This window comes from Hyperolius riggenbachi, chromosome 5, assembly GCF_040937935.1.
Source record: "Hyperolius riggenbachi isolate aHypRig1 chromosome 5, aHypRig1.pri, whole genome shotgun sequence".
NCBI classification, from domain to species: Eukaryota; Metazoa; Chordata; class Amphibia; order Anura; family Hyperoliidae; genus Hyperolius; species Hyperolius riggenbachi.
This window is the reverse complement of record NC_090650.1, coordinates 430,477,857-430,502,871: the sequence shown is the minus strand read 5'-3', so window position 1 is coordinate 430,502,871 and position 25,015 is coordinate 430,477,857. Positions and strand designations below refer to the sequence as shown.

General features: G+C 43.9%; 2 protein-coding genes across 3 annotated transcripts in view; both read left to right on the top strand.

Moving 5' to 3' along the window:
- COL22A1 (collagen type XXII alpha 1 chain) overlaps nt 1–25,015 on the top strand; it is a 483,118-nt gene that overhangs the window by 168,891 nt on the left and 289,212 nt on the right. For both annotated transcript variants that reach the window (XM_068238069.1, XM_068238068.1), the window contains exons 5-8: nt 3,518–3,629; nt 7,255–7,378; nt 9,266–9,541; nt 12,033–12,113. In XM_068238069.1, coding sequence (XP_068094170.1) covers nt 3,518–3,629; nt 7,255–7,378; nt 9,266–9,541; nt 12,033–12,113 — 593 coding nt within the window. The remainder of the gene's footprint in view (nt 1–3,517; nt 3,630–7,254; nt 7,379–9,265; nt 9,542–12,032; nt 12,114–25,015) is intronic.
- On the top strand, nt 21,656–23,555 carry LOC137518316 (uncharacterized). Its single transcript, XM_068236001.1, has 2 exons — nt 21,656–22,157; nt 22,512–23,555. The coding sequence occupies exons 1-2, from the start codon at nt 21,819–21,821 to the stop codon at nt 23,553–23,555; spliced, it is 1,383 nt and encodes a 460-aa protein (XP_068092102.1). The 5' UTR covers nt 21,656–21,818.

The following is a 25,015-nucleotide window of genomic DNA, read 5'->3' as shown; positions in this document are numbered from 1 at the left end:
ACTATGTCATGTGTTTGTTTTAAATACTTTTCCTCACTTCGGGTTCCCTTTAAAGGGAATATTTATTTCCTTGCCATATTTATTTCCTATTAAACAATACCAGTTACCTGGCAGCCCTGCTGATCTCTTTGGCTGCAGTAGTATCTGAATCTTACACCTGAAACAAGCATTTGGCTAATGCAATGTGTGTTACCAGGCTTTACTCTCACTTCAGGTGCACATTCATAACCGGAGATTCTAAATCTGCTGGGCATTATTAAAATCTGATCTGTCTCATCTCTGTGAGTTAAAAACAAACAAATGAATATGACAGAGTTCAGTCTCATTCCTCAGGAACCAGTCAGAGAGTTGACAAGACAGACAGCGCCTCAAGAAGGATTTACAACTTTTTACAGGGAATAATTTCTTACTGGCAAAACATAACAACAACAACAACAACAAAAAAGAATAACTGCCAAAACATTATTCCTATTCTCATGCCCCTTCCAATTAAATCTTATGGAGGTGCTCCGCAGAACTAGTTATAGGCTGGGACTCTGGTTCATTATGCGCATATTGTTGACGGCATTCTTTATGCCATTCGACAACTTTCAAAACATTTCAGCAAAAGTTCAAGTGAGCACACATTACTATTAATATATGGGGGAATATGCCGGAGTCAGGGCTTGCCACCGAACAATTATTTATTGTCTGACTTTGGCTAATCTCAACGTATAGACGCCGCAGGGCTGCTATATTTTTTTTTTACTTCTGGGAAATAAATGACGTCCCTCAACCCCTGGAACTCCGGGAAAGGTCACCTTGCGGAAGGGACCCGCAGATTAGTCATCGGCTACATGGATGGATCGTTAGCGGGGAATATTATGCCAAGCATACATTTCACCATTATTCATGTAAATATTAGGCTGCAGTCCCGAGAACAAAGAGGAGCTGTATAAATTCATATGGTGGTCTCGCATGAAAAGCGCGATTGTTGTGAAGGTTATGAGAAGCTGAATTTGTCTCTCTGTAAACTCATACTATCTGTATCATAAACAAAACCTTATTTAAAGAGTTAGCATACTTAAAGGGACAACTGATGTGAGATGGATATGGAGAATGCCATATTTATTTCCTTTTAACCAATGCCAGTTGCCCGGCAGCCCTGCTGATCTACTGTATTTGGCTGCAGTAGTGTCTGAATCACACCAGAAACACGCATGCAGCTAACCTTGTCAGATCTGACAATAATGTCAGAAACACCTGATCTGCTGCATGCTTGTTCAGGGTCTATGGCTAAAAGTATTAGAGGCAGAGGATCAGCAGGGTTGCCAGACAACTGGTATTACTTAAAGGGAAATAAATATGGCAGCCTCCATATCCCGCGTTTTACAGTTGTCCTTCAAGGTCCCCATAAATCTAACAATTTCGCAGCCCGATTGATTATCCTATTCAATAATTCTATTGAATCTAATGAAAATCGGTCCCCCAATAAACATTCCCGATGATTTGATCAATTTTGCACTGAAATCGGTTGAATGTATCAGTCAAGCATGCTGAAAAATCTTGGTCTAATGTGGTTGATCGGGTGTGAGGGGGTAACCGTGTGCTCTATCTCACTGACCGACATACGTGACGGATCCCTGCCCGATGCCCCCCAAGCAGGGGTGTAACTAGAAATCACGGGGGCCCCCTGCAAAACTTTGGATGGGGGCCTTCTCTCCGTGCCCAGTCTCCTCAAGTATCACTACAGGCCACAGCCGTTGGGGAGGGGTAGAGCAGGCCGTACACAAGACCCTGCTGAACACCGAATAGGGAGTGTCTACAAATGTTTGTCTGCAAAACATTGCATGATTCCTTATCAGTGGCTAAGTAGATGCAGTCATTAGAACAACCGTGCAAAGAGCAGAAATTTTTTTCCTCCTTGCCCTTAGTTGTCAGTCTCTCAGGACTGGGCCCCTGTGGCTTCTGGGCCCCCCTGCAGTTGCATACCTTGCAGGGTCTATTGTTACGCCCCTGCCCCCAAGTGTAAAATGTCGCCCCCTTGTGCCCGTGCAGTTTAAATTCACACCTGTCCTGCTGGCGCAAATCGTAGACTCCTCAGCTGTCACCCCCGTGTGGCACCTGGCATGTGTGTGATGCTACACACGTCCAACATGGTACACGCACCACCCGCTGGCGCTCCCGGGAACAGGGTTGAAGGCGAATGACACCGCAAGTTGTGCCTGCGGGACAGGTAACACCTTACACTGCAAGGGGCACCAGGGGGGGGGGGGGGGGCACTTTATATTTAGTGGACAGCCAGGCAGGCGGTGAAGGAGGTGTTGCTAGGCCGGTTCCTGGGCATTGACCTGCGGTGTATGGGCAGCCAACAGATCTCTTTCTGATGAGTCATTCTGAGAAAGATCCATCTCATGGTCAATCTGCCCATACATCATGACGGGTGGGGGGGATGGTTGAACATTTCTCAAGTTGGAGGACGGCCGCCAGGGGTCCATTGTGTACGTCGGTCATCGCAAAATTGAACGCTGTTACCAGAGAACTTTCAACCGAAATCTTTCCAGTATGTCAGATCAACGCATTCGACCCATTTTGATCAAGTAATCGATCGGGGAGGCATATTGCTCTGATTTTCATCAGTTTAGAAACCATATCACATTAGATGGTCGATCGGGCCGCAAAATAGTAGATGTATAGGCACCTTAACGTGCATTAAAGAGGAAATGTAATAACAAAAGTTCTTTATTTTTACAATAATTATGTATAAATGATTTAGTCAGTGTTTTCCCATTGTAAAATCTTTTAAATCCCTGATTTACATTCTGACATTTATTACATGGTGACATTTTTACTGTTGGCAGGTGATGTAGCTGCTGCATGCTGTTTTGGCAGTTGGAAACAGCTGTAAACAGCTATTGCCCACAATGCAACAAGGTTCACAGACAGGAAACTGCCAGGAGTACCACGGTACTCAGAGTTTCTTGTGGGAGGGGTTTCGCCACAATATCAGTCATACAGCACCCCCTGATGATCCGTTTGTGAAAAGCATGTGAGAATGACTCTCACCACGCATGTTATTCTGCTTGCCGCAGTTTAGTGAATATCCCGCAATGCGAGAAAAGGTGTCAGTGTCTCTGTAAACGTCAGGCAACTTGGCGGCTGATCGACCATCCAATTCGGTTATTATAATCGGATGAAAATCGGTGCTGCCAAGTGATCGACGATGCAACTAATTTCAGGCCAAAATTTATCACATTCATCGGTCGGACATGAAACCAGATATCGGTCCATTGTGGTCGGTCAATTGCGCAGCGGTAACGGCAAGCGATATTGCGGCGAGCGACAAACGCAACGAAAATTCAACGCCCCAACAGTCACTGTGCCTCCCCAAGTTTGATCAGAGAGAAATCTGTCTTTTTGTCGATCTGCCCATACATCATCTGATGCATGGGCGACTTAGGGTGTGTCCATAGATATATGGATCAATGGTCTGATCTGATGTGTGTAATCTGCTTCTTCCTTAATGATCTTGTTATAGGGTTTGATCTGATGGATCTATTCAACGTGAAGGAGGTGCTTGGAGGGAAAGATGTCGGAGTGCAGAGCTCCTATGTGCGTCTCGGAACGTTTCCCATCGTCCAGAGGACCGAGTAAGTGAAGCACTGTCTGCGTTAAACTAAATCAACATCCAAAAGGGGCCAGCAGAATACCCGACCCAGAACTAGGGATGGTCATTGAGAGGCAAATCATTTGGAGTTGATGCAGCATTGTGCAAATGTTGTATGCAAAGTTATGCAGCTCGAAAATGCACCACTCGAATCCTGCTGATGTAAAATTCAATTGCTCCATTTTCAACCTGCATAAATTTGCATACAAAATTTGAATAACCCCGCATCAACTCAAAATTATTTGCATATCATTGACTATCCACACCCAGAACCACTAAACAAGTATAAAGACCATTGCACAATGGACGTGGTGCTCTTCCCTGCGGCAGGTAGTCACAATATCCCATGCAAGTCTATGGAGACTTGCATAGTGGACGCTATGTGACATGGAGCAATGGAAGTATCCAAATCACCACAATGCCATTGGAAAGTCCGTAGGCAAACGCAGGAGGGATTACAGCTGCCCAGAATCCCCCCTCAGACCAGGGCCAGTGCAGAGTCTGGGGACAGGCAGAGACAACAGAATATCTGCAGGCATCCTGCAGCTCACAGCCCCGCCCACTTTATTTCCCTGCTACTGTTGACTTTGGATGTAGCAGCAGCGTGCAGCAGCGTGTGTACAGAGCATGGAGCAGCAGTGTGTATACAGAGCGTGGAGCAGCAGCGTGTGTACAGAGCATGGAGCAGCAGCGTGTGTACAGAGCATGGAGCAGCAGCGTGTGTACAGAGCATGGAGCAGCAGTGTGTGTACAGAGCAAGGAGCAGCAGTGTGTGTACAGAGCATGGAGCAGCAGCATGTGTACAGAGCATGGAGCAGCTCTGGGGAACTTAATAGTCAGGTATGAGCACAGCCTTGTGTGCTGCTGGGTGAATGCCTCACTTTCCCCTTCATTACCGATGTCGGCTGTCCTCATTATTATCTGTACCCATACTGCTCCTGATCGATCCTGTTGTCGATCTGTCGGATGGGAAATTGCATTGTGTGTACCCAGCATGATGTCCTACCATATTATTATACTGTATTGTGCGTGGCTGGGGGATGCCTTTCAGGAATCCCCGCCCTTGAAAATCCTGGGTTTGCCCCTGAAGTCTGCAGCGTGTTACTGCATGAACCGTGGCTATCGCAGGAATCACGAAGTCATACAAGTCAATGGGCAATGCAGTAAGTGTGAACAACGGGTGCGTGGAGTGGCGCGCATGTGCGGACGGATGGGAATCCCAGTGATGAATTTCCTGCCCCCCCCTTGCGTTTGCCTACTATGCCAAGAAGGATATCTGCTTTGATCAGAGCTAAAGGTGGATCAACTCATTAAAGGGTGCCTCTTTTTTGGGGGGGGGCACTCAGTGTAGCATTAGGCTAAGTTCACACTGTGCACAGCGGCTTCTGACTACCTGTACTGAGGGATCCTACTGCTGGCTACCTATACTGGTGGGGGAGTGGCAGTGGCTACCTATACTAATGACTACCTGGGGCTATATAATACTGGAGGGTACCATTACTTAATACTTGGGGCACTTTCAGCACGATGTGGATCGCAGTCTCGCCTTGCAGCACTGGGGTCCTGAATTCAGAATTCTGGCTGTCACTTTTATAAGCAATCTTCTATGATTTTCCCATGGCCTAGTATGGTGATGTGACTGCCTGGCCTAACATATTGCCTGGCACACCGCTGTGCCACCAGCAGAGCACCCACATGCTCTATGCAGCGCCCGGCCTAGGCTCAGGGCTGTGCCTATTGTGGCCCATCTCTCCAGCCGGCGCCCAGCAGGGCCGCTCACAGCCCTACTTCTATGGAAATGAGGCAATTGTGGCATTCCGTCACACCCACCCCATTCCCCGCCACAAAATACTGATCGTTGTTTATGCCGAGCGGAAGAGACTCAACCTAAAAATGTCAAATGTTAATGAATTCTGTGGCAGAGGGAGGCAAAGGGCACCGAGGAACAGAATAACGCGGCGGGGGTTCTGTGTGTTCCCAGGAAACTTACTGCGCTCACACCAGATCACCGAGACATGGATACCATCTGATTCAGATCAAACGCAAAGAATGTTCTTCGCTTCATCAGGCTACAAGAATAATGAAATATTACATAACATTATTACTATTTACCATTTATATAGCACTGACATATTCTACAAGTACATAGTCATGTCACTGTTGTCAGAGGAGCTCACAATCTAATCCTACCATAGTCATAGTCTAATGTCCTACCCTATTTGTATTATGTATTTATATAGCACTGACCTCAGAGCACCTGATCTCAGTGAATCTCTGTAGGGCAACAAATCTCAGTAATGCTCTGTAAGACCTCATTCACATTACGAGCACAAAATGGCCGTGCGATCGGAACGCAATGCGGACGATCACAAGCCATCTGCACTGCTATGCGCTGCTGATCCCATTCACTAAAGTGAATGGGTCAATGCTGCGCTTTCCTGAAAAATACCTGCAGCAGTGCAATAGCGCATCACACTGCTGTGCAGCGCCTATGATGTGAACAGCAGAAGTGTTGTCTATGCACTTCTGCCATTCTTGTGTGTCGCAAACTATACGCGCTGCTGAAATGCGCACGGAAGCGCGTATGATATGAGCAAGGCCTTAAAGAGACACTGAAGTGAAAAAAAATTATGATATGATTTGTATGTGTAGTAGAGCTAAGATATAAAACATTAGGAGCAGAGACGTAAGTCTAATATTGTTTTCAGTATAGGAAGATTTAAGAAACTCCAGTTGTTATCTATGCAAAAGAGCAATTGAGCGCCACGACTTTCAAAGTAGCAGAGAGCTCTGTCTTCTAAAGCTTATTATCTCACCTGCCAGTCACTGTATTTTATTTCTCTCTGCAGAGGACAGGTCAATAGTACACTGGCCTGCCCTGTAAAATCACTTAGAATGCTGGGTAGTGTGTAAACTGCAAATATTAGAGAATGATGCAATGTTATAAAAAACACTATATCATTGAGAATACAAATATGAGAATATTTTCTTTGCTACTAATGTTCTAGTAATTATCCGTACTACACAACCAATTTATTATATCATCATTTTTTTTCGCTTCAGCGTCTCTTTAAAGTGAACCAGAGACGAAGCATCCTCATGTATTTTACCATATACATCAGTGGGAACATTAGAGAAAACACCTCCCCTGCTCTCTGTTTCATCCTTCACTGCTCAGCCTGCTTCTTATCGGCCCTGATAAAATCCCAGACTGAGCATTCAGTCTGGCTTTGCTATAATGACTCAGCTATAATGATTCCTGAGCAGAGTCACAAGGGGGCAGGCTTGGGCTTGAAAAGAGAAGACAGACTCAGCTATAATCATTCCTGAGCAAAGCCAGACTGAATGCTCAGTCGGGGATTTTATCAGGGCTGGTAACAAGCAAGCTGAGAAGTGAAGAATGAAACAGAGAGCAGGGTAGGTGTTTTCTCTAATGTTCCCACTGATGTATATGGTAAAATACATGAGGGTGCTTCGTCTCTGGTTCACTTTAAGCACCAAATCTCAGTGACTTTCTATAAAGCTCTGAATCTCAGTGATTCTCTGCAGAGCGTCAAATCTCAGTGAATTACTGCGATTGATAATATCCTTTTGTGTGTGATTTGCAGAGACATATTCCCGCAAGGTCTTCCGGATGAATACGCCTTTGTAACAACGTTCAGGTTCAGAAAGACCTCCAGACGGGAAGACTGGTACGTCTGGCAGATCATCGATAAATACGGAATCCCGCAGGTAATGTCAGAATCTGATGTGTAAAATTCCCTGATTTCCTGTGAGCTGCAGTAGCCACTTCACTAAAGGTGGCCACTAACCGTACAATTTGGTGAATGATCGTTTGTGAACTATTATTCGCATGAACGACCGGAAATTAAAGTTTTGCACAACTAACGGACAAAAATCTTTAAACCAATCCGATCAGATTGATGAAATCCACCCAATTTTTGGATCAATCCTGTCAATCTGATGGGATTGGTTAGGAGATTTTTGTCTATTAGTGCTTCCAAACAATCATTTCCGATCCTCGATATGAATAATCGTTCGTAAACGTTCGTTTGTCAAATTGTATCATTAGTGGCCACCTTCAAAAAGAGCAAACAGGGACTGGCATGATGAGCAAATCACAGAAAGCTGTAACAGCCAATCAGAAGTCACAAAGTGTACCTGTAGTGTAAATTTCTGACGGAAAGCCACATTGCCAATGCCATTTCCGAGGAGACATGTGACATATTAATAACAAGGCTATCTTAGGTTTTGTTTTTTTGCTGCCTGAAATAGTTATTTCTCAGGCATGCAAGTGACAGCTTCTGTGGGTACCTTGTTGTGAAAATAGTAAACATCACTGATAAGCTAATTACAGCCATAAACGTTTTCCTAGCAGAATACAACTTCTGAGAGGAGGGGGAGAAATAGGGAAGGTTCAATAGGTTAAGTATTTTAGCTCTGGGATACTTAGCTCTGGGAAACACAATAGACTGCCATTGAGCAAAGACAATAACACATTGGGCTTGATTCACAAAGCCGTGCTAACGCATAGCTTCACGGCGCTATGCATTTAGCACGCAATGTGATGCGCGTGAAGGTTTACGCATGTAAAGATTTACGTGCGTGCGCTAAAGAAGGTGTTCGCATGTTAATGCATAGACTTTGCCGCATTTGCGCGCGCATGTAAATCTTTACGCGCGTAAACCTTCAGGCGCGTCACATTGCGTGCTAAACGCAATGGGACGACTTTGCGCACGACTTTGCGAACGACTTTGTGAATCAAGCCCATTCAGTCTAGTTTGTAATATAAAATAAACCTTGAGATATCTAAAAAAGGTCATTTTTAGGAGAAAGAGGATAAATACAATTGTTTAATATAATCTGGGTTAACTTTAAAGGGGAACTCCATGGACTGGTCATTCGGTAGAAACATCTGAGCAGAGAGGGAATCTATCTAATCAAATCCCTCTACAAACTGCACACAGATTTTTATTGTGTGGGCGCCTGTTGGGTCCCCCAGTCCATTGACTCTGATCAGAGAGGAATCGATGGTTTTGCCAGACCGGGTGGTAATCTAAAGGTGTGTGACCAGATTAAAACTAAAGATAAGAAAGTGAGTCTGCAGGAACATTCTATCTACCTTTCCTACTACACATGCAATGGATTACAGGTAGTCCCCAACTTACGAACACCCGAATTATGAAGGACGTGCCGTTACGAATGGCATGGATTCTTTCTGTGTTTCCATGGGAACAAGTAAAAAAAAATTTTTCAAATTAGACTTGTAGTTTTTGAGAAAATCGATTTAAAAAAAATGTAAAGAAAAAATGGCTTTTAAACTTGTATAAGCAGGTACAGAGGGCAGAGGTGACGCAGATGGGGACACTGGAGGTACAGGGGGCAGAGATGGCACAATGTTCCGACTTAAGAACAGATTCAGGTTAAGAACGAATCTACAGTCCCTATCTCGTTTGTTAACCGGGGACTACCTGTTTTTCAGATGAATTTTTAGTTCACGTTTGCTTTACCCCGTTAATAAGTCACATGTCCGGCATGCTTGGTGAGATATATGTAAATTCCTCTGCGTGATATCGGACGGTTGCATGTAATAATCGCGGTGATGTGTTGGTATGACAGGTGTCGCTGAGGTTGGATGGCGAGAACAGGGCTCTGGAGTACAGCTCGGTGGGGCTCACGAAGGATGCAGTGAAAGCGAACTTCCGCAGCACTCAGGTCAGCGAGCTCTTCGACCGCAGCTGGCACAAGATCGCCATCAGCGTGCAGTCAAAGGCCGTCACCCTCTACATCGACTGCAAGCTGGTTATGACTCTGCCCATTGAGGATCGGGAGAATATCGACATCCAGGGGAAGACGGTGATCGGAAAGCGCCTGTATGACAGCGTTCCCGTAGATGTAAGTCAAGGCGGCCTATCGGAATATAACATGTGGGTGTGACTGTGTGCAGGATCATGTATCATGGCCACAGAGCGGTCTGCTTCCTTAGGAGTGATGTAATGATTTGAGGCCCCTTTTACACTTACCCACTACGTTTCCCCGCCGCATCCCCGCGGCAAGGGCCGTGCAAGCCTATGGAGACTTGCACACTTCACGCGATGCAACGCGGTGCGCCAGAAGTATCCAAATCACTGCATTCCCTGTTGTAAAGTTTGCAGAGCGTTGCCACGCGATCCATGCCTACTGTATGGATTATGCAGCAATGCATAAGTCAATGGGCGAGGCAGTAAGGATGAATGGTGGGAGCATGGTGCGAAGTGGCCCGACAGGAATCCCAGTGATGTACTTCCTGCCCAGCAGGTAGTATGTCACTGAGGGGGGCGGGGCTATCCATATGATCCTGTCGCTGCACTGTAGTGCAGGGTCATATGAAGGTTGGTTTCTGCACTGCTGCTAATAGGTGTGAAACTGGCCTTATTTATTATTGTGGAGGGCATCATGTAAGTGTTCAGATGAAGTTTGGAGCCCACCACCTCTTCAGCTGTATTCATGGCCAACCCCAGTCTTGGGGCCCCTCAGAAAATCTTTGATGGGGTCCCCTTAATGATCACACCCCTTCCCTTGCCTCCCTTTGGTGACCCTCACAGCCTGGGGGCCCCATCTCACAAGGCTCATACAACAAGTGTTGCCATCAGGATCTTTACACCCAAAACATGTGTATCCACAAAAACACCTGATCTGGAGTATCGGAGGGAGGATAGGTTAGGAGTTGGGCCCTACACACCTCTGGGCCCCCCTGCACTTGGAGGGGCTGCTCCACTGTAGGTACGCCACTAGCTAACCCGTATCAGGAGTGGACTTGATTATATGGCTGTGTCAGTTAAGTTTCTGTGGTGGGTCTGAGGGATGGAGAGTGCTGATTAGTTGATAGAAGTGAGTTCCAGAGAAGAAGAGAAGCTTGTGAGAAATCCAGTTTGCTGACCTGGGAGGAGTCGGGTAAAGCAGATGATACGAATCTTGGCTGTGTTTTGTGACAGTGGCGTGTGAAATAAATAAATTCTACACATCAGTTACTACGTATCTGACCATAGCCCGTAGGCATGTTACTTTTGCATACGTACGAAAAGGGCGTCGGGAAAAAAGGGCGCGTGGTACAAACGTTAAATGGAAATATCGTTTATAGAAATATTGTGTAGAATTTCGTTTACAAATAGTGTTTTAAGAATTTATAAATCACTAAATAATGTGTATGAGATCGGCAATTCTTAAAACGTTAATCTTCCCTGTTTGTAAAGTAAAACTTATATTTACGTTTATTAAAAACCCTCCCTGTACCTATCCCTAACCCCTAGACCCCCTGTTGGTGCCTAAACCTAAGACCCCCCTGTTGGTGCCTAAACCTAAGACCCCCCAGTTGGTGCCTAAACCTAAGACCCCCCAGTTGGTGCCTAAACCTAAGACCCCCCTGTTGGTGCCTAAACCTAAGACCCCCCTGTTGGTGCCTAAACCTAAGACCCCCCTGTTGGTGCCTAAACCTAAGACCCCCCTGTTGGTGCCTAAACCTAAGACCCCCCTGTTGGTGCCTAAACCTAAGACCCCCCTGTTGGTGCCTAAACCTAAGACCCCCCTGTTGGTGCCTAAACCTAAGACCCCCCAGTTGGTGCCTAAACCTAAGACCCCCCTGTTGGTGCCTAAACCTAAGACCCCCCTGTTGGTGCCTAAACCTAAGACCCCCCAGTTGGTGCCTAAACCTAAGACCCCCCCTGGTGGTGCCTAAACCTAAGACCCCTATGGATAATAATGTTTTACAGACATTAATAAATAAAAAATGTAAATAAAAAAATGTAAATAATTTTTTTGGGTGGATAATAATGTTTTAGAAATGTTTTAGAAATAGTGATTTAGGCCTCAATTCACGGAGCATTATCAAACGTTTATCAAACACTTTATCAAACGTTTGATAATTTACCTCATGGGTAAAATCGCACCAAGGTGTTATATATTTGTTGAACGTTTTATCGGTAAAACATTCGATAAATATATAACACCTTAGTGAATTCAAAATTAGATTTTACCCATAAGGTAATTTATCAAACGTTTATCAAACGTTTGATAAAGTGTTTGATAAAACTCCGTGAATTGAGGCCTTAGTATCTTCATAAACGTTATTCGTCACGGGCTCATTTTGTAAAGTTAAATCATCACAAACATATTTATAAATCCTTAAAAATCTCCGGGCGCCTTTGTTAAAACGTTAATAATCTCCGGCGCCTTTTTTTCCCTGTTCGGCGCCCATTAAACGATATTTATAATGGAAGTGAATGGGGCGCCCTTTTTGTCCACTTGTCTCATGCGCCCAAATCTACTGCTTCCGTTACTTTTATGTCTGTCATTATTTCAGTCTGTTTAGCTGTGTGATCTGATTGCACTGTCTGTGTTTATTTTGCAGTTCGATCTCCAGCGTATCGTCATCTACTGTGACTCACGTCATGCCGAACTGGAGACCTGCTGTGACATTCCTAACGGACCCGTAAGAACCACTATTAGTGTTCCATTATAGATAACGAGATCAGTCAACCCGCAGATGCAGAAGATGAGATGCGGTATCAGTGATAGAATCTACTGTTCATTAAAGGGAATCTGAAGTGAAAATAAACGTATGATATAATGAATTGTATATGTAGTACAGCTAAGAAACAGAACATTAGTAGCACAGATATGAGTCTCCTTTTGTTTCCAGTACAGGAGTTAAAGCGGATCCGAGATGAACTTTTACTCATCGCATAATTGTGTTCCTTTCCTATTGTTTATAGGGCATTCCTCAAGCCAAATACTGTTTTGTTTTTGTTTTAATACCCCAATTCCCTATAAACTAAACAAGCCTCGCCCACAGGTTTTCAGAGAGCCTTGGCATTTTCAGACAGTAGCAAGGGCTCATGGGAGCTCAGTCTGGGCAGGAGGAGGAGGAGGTTACTAACCAGAGATTTCAGAGGCAGAGGGGAGGAGGGGGGAGGAGGAGGAGGGATTAGGTTTTTTTTCACAGGCTGAGTGCTGAAGATGAAGATAAGCTTGCCTGTGTGTAATGTTTACAAACAACATGGCTGCTGTCATTGTATCACAGGAAGAAATAATCATATTCCATTGAAGCCGTTTGCTGCTAGGTTTGCTGTGTATGCGGATCCGAGAAGAAAAACGAACTATAACAAGTAACTTGTCTATATATCTTTTTTAAAATTTAGATAGTTTACACAGCATATCTAGCTGCAAACAGCTTCAAAAGTTTGTGATTATTTATTCCTGTGATACAATGAGGGCAGCCATGTTCTGTTTGTCACATTGTCACAGGCTGAGGGCTGGAGATGCTATCAGCTTGCCTGTGTGTAAATGCAGTCCCCTCTTCTCCTCCCTCCTCCCCTCTGCCTCTGAAATCAATGGCTAGTAACCTCCTCCTCTTCCTGCCCAGACTGAGCTCCCATAAGCCCTTGCTACAGTGCCAAGGCACAAAAGAAGCTGTGGGTGGGGCTTGTTTAGTTTATAGGGAATTAGAGTATTAAAACAAAACAAAAAAGTATTTGGCTTGAGGAATGCCCTATAAACTATAGGAAAGGAACACAATTATGCAATGAGTAAAAGTTTATTTCGGATCCACTTTAAGAAACCTCACTTGTTATCTATGCAAAAGAGCTTCACTGAGCCATCCGACCCAAGTTGGGTTGGAGACAGTCCTGTTTTTTAAAGCACTTATACATCAAAGAAACAGTGAGAGGCAGCTTCAGATAAGGTTTTACTGCAGGGGAGTTTCAAGGGTCATTAGCTCTGTTCTGATTCATAGTTTAAAATACAAAAAAGTAAAAAGTAAAAAATAAAGCTAAAAAATGATGCAATGAGACTCTTTTCTTTGCTACTACTGTTCTATGAATTATCTGTACTACACAATTCATTGGATCATATGCAAATAACTTTTTCCCCATAATTATCTCCTAGGAGATAATTGTCATCTTCTCTTTAAAGTGAACCAGAGACGAAGCACCCTTGTGTATTTTACCATAGAAATCAGTGGGAACATTAGAGAAAACATTTACCATGCTCTCTGTTCCATCCTCACTGCTAAAAGTGTCTGTTATCTAGCTGAGATAAGAATCCCGGACTGAGCATTGATTCTGGCTTTGCTATAATGACTCAGCTATAATGATTCCTGAGCAAAGCCAGCAGGGGGCAGGCTTGGACTTGAAGACAGCAAAGAACACAGTCTCAGCTATAATTATTCTGTAGCAAAGCCAGACCGACTGCTTAGTCGGGATTCTTATCTTAGAGGTGATAACAGGCAAATTAAACAGAGAACAATGTAACAAAGAGCAGATTAGGTGTTTACTGTCATGTTCCCACTGATTTATAAGGTAAAATACATGAGGTTGCTTCATCTCTGGTTCTCTTTAAAATAACATTTCAACATTTTACAATTGAAAAAGTACCCAAAAGTTGGTGGAAAACGTACTTTCAAATGTATTTTGAATATTTTTTGCTTGCTGGTGGCTTAACGGGGAACTGAAGTAAGAGGTATATGGAGGCTGTCATGTTTATTTCCTTTTAATCAATACCAGTTGCCTGGCAGCCCTGCTGGTCTATTTCTCTGCAGTAGTATCTGAATAACACCAGAAACAAGCATGCAGCTAGTCTTGTCAGATCTGACAGTAATCTCAGAAACACCTGATCTGCTGCATGCTTGTTCAGGGGCTATGGCTAATAGTATTAGAGGCGTAGGATCAGCAGGGCTGCCAGGCAACTGGTATTGCTTAAAAGGAAATAAACATGACAGCCTCCATATACCTCTCTCTTCAGTTCTCCTTTACCTGCATTTTATGACAAGTTTGTGAATCATTTAGGAGAAAACTCAAGAGACAAAGTGAATTGCATATGGGCCAGTATCTCATAAGTTTTTTTTTTGTTCTCTTCAGTGTCACTTTAAGTCTCTCTGTAAAAAGGGAGAAGTCGGTGACATCGCAGACAAGCCTGCAGCGGGGGAACCATCCACATGCAGTTTGCTGGGGTAGGATGGGCCGTCCTTAATCAGTAACACCGCGTTCCGGGGGAAAGCGGTCACGGCAGCGGGATACGCACAGAATAAATGCTAATGGCTCGCTGTGCCGCTAAAATATTTATAGAGCGAGGAAAAGAGAAAACAAGAAACTCTTCAGTGGCAGCGCAAAAGAAAATAAGCATGATTTATTCATTTATTTATTTAAAAAAAAAAAAAGAAGGAATCTGCAGTTCTTTTTATTTGGCGTGTTGTCTATAAATATTGTATGCTGATTATCGAGAACCAGCAGGGGGCATCCTAAGATCACGACTTAGGACCTGCCGGGAGATGCATGGTAACAAGCGGAGCTGAGCATAAAAAAAGGTCGCCACCGACCCAGAGAGGGCATTAAAGTGGGAAGCAGGAAATTCCGGCGCCCGTGGCTAATGGACAATTTGGGTGCCACCGTAGGCGCTAATGCAAATATCGACTATTGGGCGCCGAAAGCAGAAATGTGGGTGCCCGATAAATATCGTTTTTTAAATTAGAAAGTTATAGTTTTTGAATTTTTTATCGGTTTGAGAACATTAGAACGTTATAGTTGTCTTTTGTATTTACAAATTTTTCATTTTTTGAAAACTACCATTTTGATATCTATCGTTTTGATAATAATAAGGTTAGGAAGGGGGGTTTTAGGGTTAGGTGTCAGGAAGGGGGGTTAGGGTTAGGTGTCAGGAAGGGGGGTTTTAGGGTTAGGCGTCAGGAAGGGGGGGTGGTAGGGTTAGGTGTCAGGAACGGGGGGTGGTAGGGTTAGGTGTCAGGAAGGGGGTTTTTAGGGTTAGGCGTCAGGAAGGGGGGGTGGTAGGGTAAGGTGTCAGGAAGGGGGGTTTTAGGGTTAGGCAACAGGAAGGGGAGTTTTGGGTTAGGCATCAGGAAGGGAGTTATAGGGTTTAGGTGTCAGGAAGGGGGAGTTTAGGGTTAGGCATTAGGAAGGGAATTATAGGGTTTAGGTGTCAGGAAGGGGGAGTTTAGGGTTAGGTGTCATGAAGGGGGGGTTAGGGTTAGACGTCAGGAAGTGGGGTTTTAGGGTTAGGAGTCAGGAAGGGGGGTTTTAGGGTTAGGTGTCATGAAGGGGGGGTTAGGGTTAGACGTCAGGAAGTGGGGTTTTAGGGTTAGGCGTCAGGAAGGGGGGTTTTAGGGTTAGGTGTCATGAAGGGGTTTTAGGCTTAGGAGCCAGGAAGGGGGGGTTTAGGGTTATGCATCAGAAAGGAGGTTTTTAATGTTATTTGTAAATACAAAAGACAAAAAATGTCAAAAACAATAACATCTCAATTTCACAAACAAAAAACTTAGTATAGACGGCCTGGGCACCCACATTTCTGCTTTGAGCGCCAAATAGCCCCCTGCTTCTACTTCCCCTGATACTGCCGCACAGAAAGAACGGCACAATGTCACAAGGGAGCCCCCTAGTGGCAGTAAAGATGAATTGAAAGAAAAAAATTAAAAATTACAATAAAACCAGGATAGGGATTTGGAATTTTGAACTAAATTTGATCCTATGTTGTGGGACAAGTTAACATAACAATACCTTTTCTAAGGTACAAAAAATGATTTCATAGTTAAAGGGAACCTGAAGTGGGAGACATACGAAGGCTGCCATCTTCATTGCTTTATACACAATGCCAGTTGCCGGGCTGTCATGCTGAGCTTCTGGCTTTAGTTGTGTTTCAGTGACATACCTGCCACAAGCATGCAGCAAGTGCAGTCACACAAGAGTCACAGCATCTGATCTGCTCATTCTGGCCCAGTGACTTATAGTGTCGGAGGCGGAGCATCAGCACAGAAGCCAGGCAACTGGCATTGCTTATTACAGAATTAAGATGGCAGCCTCCATATTACTCTCACTTCAAGTTTCATTTAAAGAGAATCTGTACTGTAAAATTCTTACAATAAAAAGCATACCATTCTATTAATTATATTCTCCTGGGCCCCTCTGTGCTGTTTCTGCCACTCCCTGCTGCAATCCTGGCTTGTAATTGCCAGTTTTAGGCAGTGTTTACAAACAAAAGACATGGCTGCTAACCAGAGTGTGATAGGCTGAGAGGAGCTCAGTCTGTGACTCACACAGAGCCTGCAGGGGGCGTGGAGAGGGTGTGTATAGCTTCTATCCTATCACAGCAGAGCAGCACATTCCTGCCTGAGTGCATGAGCCCGACAAAGCCGTCAGAGGAATGAAGATTAGATTATATAACAGAGATAATACAGCCACTGTGCAACTAGGAAAGGCTGCAGTAAGACAGACCACATTAGAACAGGTATAGGAACTTATAGGATATAAAAAATAAGGCTGAAAATTTTGTTACAGGGTCTCTTTAAAGGTTACCCGAAGTGACATGTGACATGATGAGATAAACTTGTATGTACAGTGCTAGCACACAAATAACTATGCTGTGTTCCTTTTTTTCTTTCTCGGCCTGAAAGAGTTAAACATCAGGCATGTAACTATAAAACACTTTCCTAGCAGAAAATGGCTTCTGAGAGCAGGAAAAAGATAAAAAGGGTCAATAGTTCATAGATTTTAGCTCTGGCATACTTTAATGAATCTGTCACTGAGCAAAAAACAATAAAACTGTAAAAACTTAAAAAGTAGATTTAAATATAAAGTAAAACTGTGGAATATCTTAAAGGGTCATTTTAGGAGAAGGAGGATAGATGCAATTATTTATTACATTAGTTTATTTTCACCTTGGGTGTCCTTTAAAGAGAAATGCCATTTTCTGGTAAGTTTTAGAGATTTATAGCTGGCTGCAAACAGAAATCAAAAGATAACTTTGAGAGCACGGAATTACAAAATGACTTTCATAGCTCCGTATCATTGCAATTTTTTAATGTAAAATGGAATTTGAGTTTGAAAGGGCTAACAATGATCATCTCACAGCCTTTCCCCGCTGTCAGGCTATTAGAATAGACATTGCCTGCACAACACAGAGAGAAGCACAATTAAAGCATAAGTTACAGTTCTGCTGAAGAAAAAGGCACCCTCAGGAAAAGAACTCGCTCGTTATAATCTTTCTGCTGAACTTCGGGCAAAAGCTAAAATCATTTAGCCGGCAGTTCTGTTGTATATAAAGTAAAGTACACATGTGCTGGAGATTGTAATCCAGCAGCCAGCAAGAAAAGATCTAGAAAGACACATTTTATCAAAATATTTCAGGGGATATGTTTAAAGGCATACATTTCAAAATGTTGCGCACTAATTTGGACGCAGGCGAAATCGGAAAAGAAAATGGTAAAAGGGAGCATTTTATAGTGCTGGTAGAATATCGGTTAATATATTGATATTTTACAACTTATTTAATGTAGTGAAATATTTGCAATTTTTGCCAATATTTCACTGTGACCTAACCTCTCCCTACTCTCACACAGAACCCTCACTCCCGGGCAACTAATAACCCCCTATTAGTTGCCCAGGATGTGCTATCAAGGCCGTGCATCGACAGGCAGCGCCTGCGCAGTAGTCACCGACCCTTCTCCTCCCCGACCAGACCAGGAAGTAGCTTCAGAGTAGTGGACATAAGGAGAGCCCACTTCTACTGCCTGCTCCCCCGTTTTGAAATTTTCTTCTGGGCCAAGGTATCCTTTAAAGAAACACTGGCCAGGGGCCCACTGAGAGGAGAGCTTTCGCTTGCTAAAGTAAATTTGTGTAATGTTTTTCGCTGTATTTTGAAGCGCGACTTTAGCTGAAATTGCAAGCGCTGTACAATCTACTACCTGCGATTATACAGCACTTGCAATTTGCATTTTTATTTTTGTAACCCTTGCTACTAATTTAGTATTGCTGCAATGCGTATTTATGGCCACTTTTCACTAGGGGGCAGTGTGAGACAATAACAGACTTCTGCTTTCAGTTTCTATATCCTCTACTAGCAGAGAGACATCAAAGAATTCCAAGAATTTACAGCACAAGTCCTGCTAGCTGAGTTTAAAGAGACTCCGTAACAAAAATTTCATCTGGTTTTCTTCCATCCTACACGTTCCAAAATCTATTCTAATGTGTTTTGGCTTACTGCAGCACGTTCTACTATCACCATCTCTGTAATAAATCAACGTATCTCTCTCCTGTCAGACTTGTCAGCCTGTGTCTGGAAGGCTGCCACGTTCTTCAGTGTTGTGGTTCTGTGATGCATCTCCCCCCTCCAGGCCCCTCTCTGCACACTGCTGTGTGTTATTTAGATTAGGGCAGCTTCTCTCTTCTCTATTATCTTTTACAAGCTGGATAAATAGTCCTCTGAGCTGGCTGGGCTTTCACATACTGAGGAATTACATACAGGCACAGCTGTCTGCACTCTGCAGGAAGAAACAGCCTGACACTTCAGTGGAAGATAGCTGCAGGGGGAAAGAAACACACAAATGATCTCTTGAGATTAAAAAGGAAGGCTGTATACAGCCTGCTTGTGTATGGATGTATTTTCTATGTGTGGACATACTGTACATCAACCTACTTCCTGTTTTGGTGGCCATTTTGTTTGTTTATAAACAAACTTTTTAAAACTGTTTTTTAACCACTTTTAATGCGGCGAGGAGCGGCGAAATTGTGACAGAGGGTAATAGGAGATGTCCCCTAACGCACTGGTATGTTTACTTTTGTGTGATTTTAACAATACAGATTCTCTTTAAAAGTAATGCACTTATCTCACAGGAGATAATTCATTTGAAGCTGCTAATGGTATGAAGTTTTAGCTACATGCAGGGTCTCTCGAGGTTGGTGCCCACTGGCTGCAGACATGTAGACCCACCCCCTTGCACAAAAGGACATCTGCACGTCTCTATTATCAAATGGAGAAGCCCTTTTTGTGCAAGGGGGTGGGGCTACATGCCGGGAGCTGGCAGACACAGCAGGTTGTTCAAACTTTATTTAAAACTGGGAAAAAAAATCACTCACAAAGTAGCTGCAAAATTGTTTTTCTCTGGACATCCTCGGACAGCACCCTGAGAAGATGTCCACTCCCACATTCACTGGACAGGACCGCACTAAAGAATTTGCATAGTTAGGCAGTATAAAAGGCAGCATTTCACATACCACATCAGTTTTTTGTCCTGTCCACGCAGGATGCACTTCGTCGAAACGTCTGAGGCTTTCCATGCCAGGGAGCAGGGGCTGCTGCCAGAAGGCTGCCAGGAATACCGTAAGCCAGGCTGGTCTAAGGTGGGGAGCTTTCCGCAGCATAGACGCCAGACGCTACGGAAGCCCGCCCAGAGCGCGCGCACACGCGGAAACCGGAAGTTCTGGTTTACTCGCCCTCTGTCAGCTGATCGGGTCATGTGAGGCAGCCAGGAGGGGAACGCCGAGCGCCATTGCGGGCTCAGGAAGCCTGTCAGCGTCCTACGGAACTTGCGGACGGCAATGGTTGTAGGTAGGCACCTCTTTCGGCTGCACAGGGGGCGTTTTGGCTGGGTGGGCTTGTGGGTATTTAAGGCTCCTGGTTTTCAGCCTCCAGTGTGAATCGGCTGACCATGGAGCAGGCTGCTGGATCCTCCTCTCAGGCTGCGGAGCAAGGTTCCAATTCCTCTCTGGTAAACTAATCCTGCTGGTGGGATTGCTTTACATTTATATTTTATATACTATATTAGTATATTTTACTGAGGGGCCTTTTTTCTGTTTTGTTCTCTCTCCTTCTCTTATACAGCCCAATCCAAGAGATAAAGGAGAAAAACATAAGAAAGCAGAACAGAAAACTGATACAAAGAGATGTTCAATTTGTTCCACTAGGATTCCTATATCTTCAAAATCTTTATGTCAGAAATGTGCTGATAAGGTTGTGAAGCAAGAATCTTCTGGGGTATTAAAGGAGTTTGTGGGATGGATGAAATCTGAACTATCATCTACCTTTCAAGCTTTCAAAGGAGTGGCTACCCACACCTCTCCTCCCCCTCCTACCCCTCCCCTTCCTTCAGCACCTACAGAGGTTACTTCTGATAAAACGCAACATCCATCTAAGAAAAGGAAGCTTGATAGAGAGGAGGAAGTATCAGATCTCTCTGAGGGAGAGGTGGAGGATTCATCTTTTGAGGGTAGTTTTATTGATTCGGAGGAAGAAAAGGAAAAGGCATTGAAATCTGCAAAGTTTGCTTTTGCTGTTGATGACTTGGATAAGTTACTGTCTACAATGCATATTACTATGGGTGTTAAAGCCGAACATAAGGAATTGTCTGCTATGGATAAAATGTATGAAAGCCTGTCAGTGGTACAATCAACCTTCATTCCGGTTCATGAGAACCTTAAGGAGATGATAGACAAAGAATGGAATGTACCAGAAAGGAGAGTATTTTGGCCAAAATCGTTAGCTAGAAGATATCCTTTTAGACTTGAGGATCAGAAATTTTGGGGTCCAGTTCCGAAGCTGGATCCCTCAATTTCTAGAATGTCTAGAAGTTCAGACCTCCTGTTTGAGGACTCAGGTGTTTTAAAAGATATCATGGATAAAAAGATGGACAACTTATTGCGTAGAGCATGGGAGTCATCTACTACAGGGTTTAAACCTGCTGTTGCATCCACAGCCATGGCACGTTGCTTAAAAATCTGGTTAGAACAACTTCATATGCATATAGCAGGAGATACGCCAAGAGAGGAGATCTTGAAAGCATTCCCTACCTTGTTTCTAGTAGTAAATTATCTTTCTGATGCAGCAGATGAATCTGTAAGGCTGTCAGCTAGGACATCAGCATTAGTAAATTCTACAAGACGTGCGGTTTGGCTAAGAACATGGCAGGGAGATTCATCATCAAAATCACGTTTATGTGGCATTCCGTGTGAGGGAAACCTTTTGTTTGGTAGCAAGTTGGAGGAGACCCTTGACAGATCATCAGATAGGAAGAAAAAATTCCCAATTAAGAGGAAAACTTTTCGTTTCCAGAGATCCTTTCGTAACCAGAAGAAGCAAAGCAATACCTCTACAGGAAGTGGTAGAGGAAGATGGAATACAGGGAAAGGTCCAAGAGCCTGATCAAATTTCCTACTTAATCCCTCCAGCTCAGTTACAACGCCAAAGCAACAATGACGCCATAATTCCAGTAGGAGGAAGGATCACGCATTTTTTCGAGACTTGGCAGGAACATTTCCAGAACAAATGGATAAGATCGATTGTATTAGAGGGATACGATCTGGAGTTTGTAAGGATTCCTCATTCAAGATTTTGTGTAACCCCCCACCCAAAGGATATGATTGTTCAGAAGGCACTGATGGAATCGATTGCCTCCCTACTGGAGAAGAAGGTGATACGCCAGGTACCCGCCTCTCACATGCATGCAGGCTTCTACTCCCCTGTCTTCCTAGTCAAAAAACCCAAAGGAGATTACAGGTTCATCATAAATCTAAAGTCATTGAACAGATTCATCTTATACAAAAGATTTCGAATGGACAATATGAGGACAGTAGTGAACCTACTACAGAGAGACTGTTATATGGTGTCCCTAGACCTCAGAGATGCATACTTACACATCCCCATGAGTCTGAGATCACAGAGGTTTCTGAGATTTGCCATCAGGACTGCAGGGGAGGTAAGACATTACCAGTTCACTTCTTTACCATTTGGGTTATCATCAGCACCATGGTTATTTACTAAGATAATGGCAGAAGTTCTGTCAGTGCTTAGAATACGATCTATTCAGGTTATATCATACTTAGATGACCTGCTGATATGGGGCCCTTCTACAGAGTCAGTTTCATATCAGTTGAGCTATACAATTAACTTTCTGGAGTCATTAGGTTGGCTCATGAACTGGGAGAAATCTTGTCTTCAACCTTCAAAAGTCATGAATTATTTAGGCCTTACGATTAATTCTTCTGTTCAGAAAGTTTTTCTGCCTGTTGATAAGGGTCAAAGATTAATCAATTGTATTCTTTCCTTTCAGAGTGCTCAGACCACAACAATAAGAGAAGCTATGTCACTTCTGGGGCTCATGACTTCTGCCTTCATGACTATGGTTTGGGGACAGTTTCATTCAAGGCAACTCCAGGTATGGATCCTGAGGGTATGGAACAAGAAGAAGTCTTCTCTAGACGACAGGGTACTGATCCCTCCCAAGGTGAAGCTTTCTTTGGACTGGTGGAAGGAACAAGTACATCTCTCGACAGGCCGTCTCTGGAACTTTCCAACAGAATGCATTCTGACAACAGATGCAAGTGCAATAGGGTGGGGGGCACACTTCAAGAATATGCCAGCCCAGGGTCTATGGTCTCAAACTCTAAGCAGCATGCCATCGAACAACAGAGAGTTGGAAGCAGTCAGATTGGCTCTAGAACATTTCTCCTCATTCCTCCAGATGAAACATGTGTTGATCCAGACAGACAATTCTTCAGTAGTGGCATACCTGAACAGGCAGGGGGGTACCAGGAGTGCTTCCCTTTGGAGTCAGACTCAAAGGATAATGTCCTGGGCGGAACAATGGACTTGTTCTCTAAAAGCTATACATTTGAAAGGTTCTCGAAATTGCATGGCAGATTTCCTCAGTCGGGAGACTTTGTTACAGGACGAGTGGAGCCTTCACCAGGAAGGGTTTCAAGAGATTCTGCAGAAATGGGGCAGTCCAGACATAGACTTATTTGCTTCCAAGCACAACAACAAATGCCCTCAGTTCTGTTCCCTCTCTCGGGAGGACAACTCAAAGGTCATAGATGCCTTCTCAATCAAGTGGGAGTTTCCTCTGGTCTATGCCTTTCCACCAATTACAGTGATTCCGAAAGTACTGAACAAAATAATGCAGGAGAAGGTCAGAGCGATATTGATAACTCCTTTTTGGCCAAAAAGACCTTGGTTTTCGCTGCTGAAAAGGTTAGCTGTAGAGGATCCCTGGATATTACCGAACAGACCAGACTTACTATCTCAGGGCCCGTTCTTCCATCCACAGCTGACCATGTTCAAGCTAACAGCGTGGAACCTGAATGGACACTCCTGAAACAAAAGGGATTTTCAGAAGAACTTATAAAAACTTTGATTTGCAGCAGAAAGGAGGTAACTAGAAAAATGTATGCGAAGGCTTGGAGAACTTATTCTGATTGGTGCTCAAGGAAAGGGGTCTCAAGAACTTTGATATCCTCTGTATTAGAGTTTTTACAGGCAGGATTCGCAATGGGCCTAAGCATCAGCACATTAAAAGTACAGACGGCTGCATTAAGTGTATTCTTGGAGAAAAAATTGTCAGAAGATCGCTTTATAATTCAGTTCTTCCATGCAACGTCTAGGTTGAAACCAAAACAGAGAATAAGGACCCCACCTTGGGATTTAAACACAGTGTTACAGGCATTTTCATTACATCCCTTTGAGCCATTATCAGAAATATCGGAGAAAAACCTTACTTTGAAGGCAGTGTTTCTACTAGCAATTTGTTCTGCAAGGCGTGTAAACGAGATCCAGGCCTTGTCGATTGATGAACCATACTGCATTGTTTCAGACGATCGCATCACTTTAAAGATGGACCCTACCTTTCTACCAAAAGTGGTCTCGGATTTTCACCGGTCACAGGAGATTTACTTACCTTCTTTTTGTCCAAATCCTTCAAATGACAAGGAAAGGAAGTTGCAGGCTGTTGATGTTAGACGCTGTATCTTACAGTATATGGAGGTCACTAACAGTTGGAGAAGGTCTAGGGCGATGTTTGTCCTTCATTCAGGACCAAACAGAGGAAGGCAAGCTTCAAAAGCTACCATAGCACGATGGTTAAGACAGGCCATTTCCCTGGCCTACAGCGTGCAGAATAAGAGAGTGCCAGCATCCATCAAGGCTCACTCCACGAGATCGATGTCAACTTCTTGGGCAGAGAGGGCAGGAGCCAGTATTGAGCAGATTTGCCGAGCAGCTACCTGGTCTTCTTCAAACACTTTTGCTAAACATTATAAGCTAGACGTATCTGCTAGTAGAGATTTAGCCTTTGGCAGAAAGGTTTTACAGGCAGTTATCCCTCCCTAGATATCATGTTCTTGTTTATCTTCTCAGGGTGCTGTCCGAGGATGTCCAGAGAAAGACTAGATTACTTACCGGTAATGTCTTTTCTGGTAATCCGAAGGACAGCACCCGTTGACGCCCACCCATGTAAATAAAAAATTTATATTGAAGCATCATTTGGTGTCTTGTCTTTTTTTATAACTGATGTGGTATGTGAAATGCTGCCTTTTATACTGCCTAACTATGCAAATTCTTTAGTGCGGTCCTGTCCAGTGAATGTGGGAGTGGACATCTTCTCAGGGTGCTGTCCTTCGGATTACCAGAAAAGACATTACCGGTAAGTAATCTAGTCTTTGTGCAAGGGGGTGGGGCTACATGCCGGGAGCTGGCAGACACAGCAGGTTGTTCAAACTTTATTTAAAACTGGGAAAAAAAATCACTCACAAAGTAGCTGCAAAATTGTTTTTGGACAGT